At 41.9% G+C, this 6,692-nt stretch overlaps 1 protein-coding gene across 1 annotated transcript; it reads left to right on the top strand.

Moving 5' to 3' along the window:
- The first annotated feature begins 579 nt into the window (after positions 1 to 579).
- Positions 580 to 5,634, top strand: LOC108926352 (cytochrome P450 1A1-like). The gene is made up of 7 exons (XM_018739019.2): positions 580 to 654; positions 1,189 to 2,079; positions 2,194 to 2,320; positions 2,455 to 2,544; positions 2,650 to 2,773; positions 3,148 to 3,234; positions 4,838 to 5,634. Exons 2-7 carry the CDS (start codon positions 1,240 to 1,242, stop codon positions 5,133 to 5,135), a joined length of 1,566 nt encoding a protein of 521 aa, XP_018594535.1. The 5' UTR covers positions 580 to 654; positions 1,189 to 1,239; the 3' UTR covers positions 5,136 to 5,634.
- The last annotated feature ends 1,058 nt before the right edge of the window (positions 5,635 to 6,692 follow it).

The following is a 6,692-nucleotide window of genomic DNA, read 5'->3' as shown; positions in this document are numbered from 1 at the left end:
TCATTCATTCATTCATTCATGTATTTATTTGCACGTGTACAGAAATCAATCATTCTGCGCAAAAGTGGACCGCTGTATAGATATCCAGGCTGTTTCACTTTGAAATATACCAATTATAAAAATATAAATATCAATAAATAATGATGTTTCAGTATTTTATTATGTATGGTTTTTAGTTAAGTAGATATGCCGTTTCTTGTTTTATTTCTGCAATATTTCTGAGTAAATTAAAAAGCGGAAGCTTCAAAAGCAGTGATAAGCAAACGATTGACTTACTGAATGCACGTGACATTTACATTTTTATGGATCAAAGAAAATTTTATTACGCCCGTCATTTGAATGTATTTTGCTTTAAATCATGCGGTTGTTTCACCTAAGTCTTTTCTGCTTTGGCTGAAACCTGAATTTCGACAACTGCCTGACATGATTTCGGTTGGTGTGAATCCCCTGGTCTACTGCGGGTCCGAACAGAAGAGAGGGGGTGGTGACGTCACACTGGCCCCGCCCCACGGAACCCACGAGCGCTTTATAAAAGAACCGTCTGCGAAACACCGCTCAATTCACTAAAAAAAGATTAGATCTAAACACTAAAACACAAGAGCACATCAGCTCAAACCTGAAGCCTTTTTCGCATGAATTACTGCACTCTTTAAGGTAATTATCATTTATTACTATTGATGTTTCAAAGGTTCAATTAAATGTTAACTGCATTATTAATTTCAAAATTATAATTTTTTTCTGTCACTGATTTTAATATGTTAAAGTACTAGAAACAGTATTTTAAACTGAACAGTAAGCGTGGTAGAAATACAGTTCAGTACTCAGCTGAGCATTACATTTTATATTTTAATAACATTTTAAAGTAACCACTTATTCGGGCATAACCTTTGTCATTTGGCCCACAAATATTTAATAAGAACCTGCAACTTTCTGCAAAGATTTACATGAAATGCAAACAAACCGTATTTCGTCCTTCTGAAAAAGTCAACATAATACAACCTTCACTCTTTATTTTGGATTACCGCACCATTTTTTTAACATTGCACTCTCGGGGGGCAGTACTCCTGGGGCTGCCAGTTAGTCTTCACCTGTCACTGAGAGTCTCGCCCTGAAAGACAAAGGCGGCGTTGAGAAATCTGCAGGCATTACGTGCCTTTTTACAAAGTTCTTTAATCCTTCTTATTTTAGGAGAGATTCTCAAGGTCTCCGACAGCTGGCAGGATAAAAAAAAATCTCAAAATGGCCCTGATGGATCTGCCAGTTGTAGGCCCTGTCTCAGTCTCTGAGAGTCTGCTGGCCATGGTGACGATGTGTGTTGTGTACCTGGCTTTTCGGATCCTCCGCACAAACGTTCCCGAGGGGCTGCGGCAGCCACCGGGACCAAAGCCTTTCCCTGTCATCGGTAATGTGCTGGAGCTGGGCCATAATCCCCACCTAAGCTTGACTGCCATGGGCCAGCGGTACGGTCCAGTTTTCCAGATCCAGATTGGTACGCGTCCAGTGGTGGTCCTGAGTGGAAATGACACTGTACGCCAGGCCCTCATCAAGCAAGGGGAAGACTTTGCTGGCCGCCCAGATCTGCACAGTTTCCGCCTCCTTAGCAATGGCAAGAGTCTAGCGTTCAGCCCCGACCAGGCTGGTGTGTGGCGTGTCCGTCGAAAGCTGGCAATGAGTGCTCTTCGGTCCTTCTCTGTTGTCAAGAGCGGCAGCAGTGGCTACTCTTGCATGCTGGAGGAACACATCTGCAAAGAGAGTGAGTGCTTGGTCCAGGAGCTCAGCACTGCCATGGAAACCAAAGGCAGCTTTGATCCCTTCCGCCACATCGTGGTTTCGGTTGCCAATGTCATTTGCGGCATGTGCTTCGGCCGCCGTTACAACCACGATGACCAGGAGCTGCTGGACTTGGTAAACATAAATGACGAAGTTGGACGTGTGTTGGCCAGCGGAAATCCAGCAGATTTTATTCCCTTGCTCCGCTTTCTGCCAAATCGGGTAATGAAAGAGTTCCTGGAGGTCAACGATCGATTCTTGAAGTTTGTGCAGAAGATTGTCACAGAGCACTACAACTCTTTCGACAAGGTCAGTGTGAAACTCTTTTTTTTTGTATTCGGTGCTCATTCTCTTAGCAGATGACAATATTTTAGCTAATCCACAGTGCCTTTCATCTGTTGTCAATTACTCTTCAATTTTCAGAACAACATCCGTGACATCACCGACTCCCTCATCGAACACTGCGAAGACAGGAGACTGGATGAGAACTCGAATCTCCAGGTTTCTGACGAAAAGATTGTCAGCATCGTGAATGATCTCTTTGGTGCAGGTGTGTGGACCATTCTGCGTAGATTTGATCCCAGTAGTTATCAAGAGTTCTTGGTTTACATGCCGATGCCTCTGACCTTTTACAAAGAATCTCAGTTGCATCACTCCAAATTCCTTGCCTATGTTTTCCTCAAGGTTTTGATACCGTAAGCACCGCATTGTCATGGGCTGTTGTGTACTTAGCTGCTTATCCTGAAATCCAAGCAAAACTTCATCAACAACTAAGTAAGTGGTCTTATCTCACACCAAGTCACCTGTTACATATCAAGTACTCTGTGGAAAGGTTTTACACTTACACCCTATTGTGTTAAATCTTCACTGTACTCCCAGAAGAAAATGTGGGGATGGATCGGACGCCTACCCTCGATGACAAACTCAAACTCCCCCTCTTGGAGGCTTTCATCCTGGAGGTCTTCCGCCACTCTTCCTTCTTGCCCTTCACCATTCCACACTGGTGAGCCGCACACACTCTGAACACATCTCGGTCAAATGTATGTTTCACATCAACTGTGTTTTTTACTAGGTCTGGGTTTCAAGGAGTTAGCAGCACATAGTGTACCAAGTTCTTTGTGGTTGAATCATCATGATAATTCTTGGTTAGAGTCAGCTGCAAGTTTACACATGTATGATTTGCAAGTTTATTTAGTATCATTTTGAGTAGGAGAATTTTAATGATTGCTTGCTTAATTTATGTCTGCGCTACATTTATTATTGACATTTATAAAACATGTTCACTGAGCTCTTCAGAATGATTTAGGCAGTAGGGGAATTATTGGAGCAGGCAGGAAACCTTGTGTAGGATAATGGCTTTGTCTACTCTCTTTCTAGCACTACAAAAGATACTGCACTCAATGGGTTCTTCATCCCCAAGAACACCTGCATCTTCATCAACCAGTGGCAGATCAACCATGATCCGTAGGTTCTGTGTGTCAGTCCTGCTCATGTACAAAGCAAACACACTTCATGTTCTAGTAAAAAATGTAATTTTCTCTGCATACAGCTGAATATACAGTTTGAACCATTCTACCATATGTTGAAATATGGGGACATTTCACTCAGTTTGCTTTAAAAGATGATTTAAAAGACAGTACATGTCAGATTTCACTCACCTTTAATCACTGGCAGACAACATACAAAATAAGTAGTTTACAAAGCTCTCGAGAATCCCGTCAAAAATTTCAACATTTAGCATAAGGGTTTGCGTGTCAGTTTTCATAACTACTGCGCCACCCACTTACTCTACATTAAATATGGTGTAATATGACAATATACAGCACAGTGGCTCCTTGCGTTACAAATGTTCAATTTATGGATTTTGAAAGATACAAATATTTTCCAGTTTATTTACTCTGAAATGTACTTTTTCTGCCATTGCACTTTCTGAAATATCTGTCCCAGTGCAAAAATGCATTTTTGCACCCAGCCTTTAGCTGGCAATGAAATATATTTAAACAGGGTAAGACAGAGAGATTCCTACGGTGTTTATAGCAGTGTTGATGATCAATAACAAGAAGAGGCGCAAATACAATTTTAAAGTGGGAAGAAGCCTTCACACAGCGGGTTCAGCCAGTACCTGGTGTGTGGCGGGTCTGGGGTTTGAGTCCTGCTTGGGGTGCCTTATGACAAGACTGCTGTCCCGTCCTGTGTGTGTCCCCTCCTCCTTTGGCCTTGCGTCCTGTGTTGCCGGGTAAGGCATCGGCTCACCGCAACCCTGCTTGGGATAAGCGGTTGTTGACAATGGTTGGATGGATGGATGGCTGGAAGAAGCCTTCAAAGATTCCATGATTTTACTTGATGTGTCAGCCAGCAGGGGGTGCAGTAGTGCAGCGAGTTTGGCCGGGTCCCGCTCTCTGGTGGGTCTGGGGTTCGAGTCCTGCTTGGGGTGCCTTGCGATGGACTGGTATCCCATCCTGGGTGTGTCCGCTCCCCCTCCAGCCTTGCGCCCTGTGTTGCCGGGTTAGGCTCAGGTTTGCCATGACCCTGCTCGCGACAAGCAGTTTCAGACAGTGTGTGTGTGTGTGTGTGTGTGTGTGTGTGTGTGTGTGTGTGTGTCAGCCAGCAATTGGCATTGAATAGGAGTTCTTGGACATAACACATTACTTTATCTTCATGAATTTAAAACAAGTCTTAATTGAAATGTAGCTCAAAGCCAATAAACAATAATTAAATAAATGTTACACTGTGATTTACGGGCATCCTGTCCAGGGTTTGTACCTGTTCCTCGTAACCTGTGTTTATGTGATGGGCTCCAGACTGCTGAAGCTCTGCACTGGACAAGTAGTTATTGGATAAACGGAAGTTTCACACGGTACTTTTTAAATTTATGAAAGCTTTATTGCAGGAGTTTATACAACCTATTTCATGAGTAAGTTGAAGGATTTCTGTGTTATGTCCTTTTTTTAATTGCTACTTAGTGACTTTGGAGTTCTGAACAAATTGAGTCCAAACAGACTTCCAGTCCCAATTATATTAGTACATCAAGGAGCCATTGTACACTGATTTCTCCTTTGTTCTGCAGCACAATTTGGATCGAGCCCTCTACTTTCAACCCAGAGCGCTTCCTGAGTCCCGATGGCACAGACGTGAACAAGCTAACGGCAGAGAAAGTTGTGGTGTTTGGTCTGGGCAAACGGCGCTGCGTTGGCGAGGCCATCGGCCGTGCAGAGGTCTTCCTTTTCCTGGCCATCCTGCTGCAGAGGCTGCACTTCCATAAGCTGCCTGGGCAAACACTGGACCTGACCCCAAAGTATGGTCTCACTATGAAGCATAAGACATGTCAGCTGGGCGCCAGACCGAGAGCACAGGAGGCAGCCTGAGGCCCAGTAATGCATCAAGTGGAGTTTGTTTTTGTGTCTTTGCTCCCTCATCCTCCATGGACATCAGCCCCTACAAATATCCTCATCTCGCAAACTCATCGTGCCACTGCCACACCCTCTTCACAGTAGGCTGTCGGCAGCGTGCGGAAATTGTGTGCCCACGAGACATACCGCATCTTTGTGAAAGCAATACACAAATTTTCATTAAGGGCAAACTACCCAGCATATAAGTAGACTCACACGTGTGCGTGTGGTTAAATATATTCCAGTACGTCATACGTTTATATACTTATACTTTCAGTTGAAGCTATCACACGACATGAGCTTTGAATGTTCATATCACAAAGTTATACAAATGAAGTTCTTTGGGTAATTTTTCATTTAGATTGAATGTAAGTGAATTCAAACACTAAAGGCATTTTGTTGTACATTGCTTTTATCCCAAAATGTGATGTGGACATACATTGCTGTGAATGTACATAGTTTACTACATTTTCTGTTCCTGCAACATGCTGTTTGTACAGACTGTAATTAAAAAAAAATCATCATATTTCTTACCAGACTATAGCTTTATTTAAACTACGGTATTACAATCGCTTTTTCCTGTCTGATACCGTTAGTTTGACCATACAATTCATTCCAGTGCCTGTAGCAGTTATAAAAAGGCTAAGTACTCTTCTAAAGAACTACAAATTATGGATGCATTAGAAGATGGAAACAAAATCCCTACAAAGTGAGATGTGTCAATCTATGCTTCTATTGTGTTGCCTAGTTTTCTTTGCTGTTACATGTTCACAAGCAGTACACACTTGTGTGATTATCAACAGCGATCTGCAAGGAAGCATAACACTATTATATTATTTTTGATCAGTTATCTTTCATATAAACAAGTGAAGTTCATTTGATGGGGATATAGTATGGAACAAGAGGTTGATGAGGACAAAAATTATAATCATGGCAAAACCTGTAAGGCAAGGACTGCTAGATTCAAAGAAGCCCCAGCTTCTAGTTTTGTCTTAACATAAAATATAGACTGAATATCTATACAGGACTGAAATGCACTAGAATAATTATTATATCAGCAACTATTTAGATTAAATCAGTCGGCTGAGTGATACGTATCTGAGTTGAGGCAACGAATAATATTATAAATATGATGATTATTTGTGAAAATAGTTTTATTTGAATTCACTGCTTCAAAGCACCTACCTAGGTGTGATACGGGACATCCTCCTTAACAGACTGTAGCAGTTTACAAAAGAAAATCAACACACACATACACAACATGATATATTGTAACAAATCATTTTCATTCGTACGTTCAACGTTGTAAACTTAACTAGTCGTTCAGTTCGCCTTCCCCTGTGCTGTGTTTCAAGAAATAATCCCAATAGCACGAACCAGCAGGCACATCACTGATGTTTCAAAATAAAAATTTGCATTAAAGAATTTAAATAAGATGTAAATCCACGGAACATCATATGAATTGGAATAACTGAAGCAATAACTTCGACACACGACAAACGCTCTGAGTAGCGCGGGCTATTACTACAATGA

Source organism: Scleropages formosus, chromosome 7 (genome assembly GCF_900964775.1).
Source record: "Scleropages formosus chromosome 7, fSclFor1.1, whole genome shotgun sequence".
In the NCBI taxonomy this organism is placed as follows: Eukaryota; Metazoa; Chordata; class Actinopteri; order Osteoglossiformes; family Osteoglossidae; genus Scleropages; species Scleropages formosus.
Note: the sequence above shows the minus strand (reverse complement) of the source record. Positions and strands in the feature narration are given on the sequence as shown.

What these genes read in the sequence shown, in the direction of transcription:
- LOC108926352 (XM_018739019.2), top strand. Translation starts at nt 1,240, where the DNA reads ATGGCCCTGATGGATCTGCCAGTTGTAGGCCCTGTCTCAGTCTCTGAG. An exon ending in ACTACAACTCTTTCGACAAG is followed by an intron (nt 2,080 to 2,193) that starts GTCAGTGTGAAA and finishes TTCAATTTTCAG; the next exon opens with AACAACATCCGTGACATCAC. An exon ending in GAATGATCTCTTTGGTGCAG is followed by an intron (nt 2,321 to 2,454) that starts GTGTGTGGACCA and finishes GTTTTCCTCAAG; the next exon opens with GTTTTGATACCGTAAGCACC.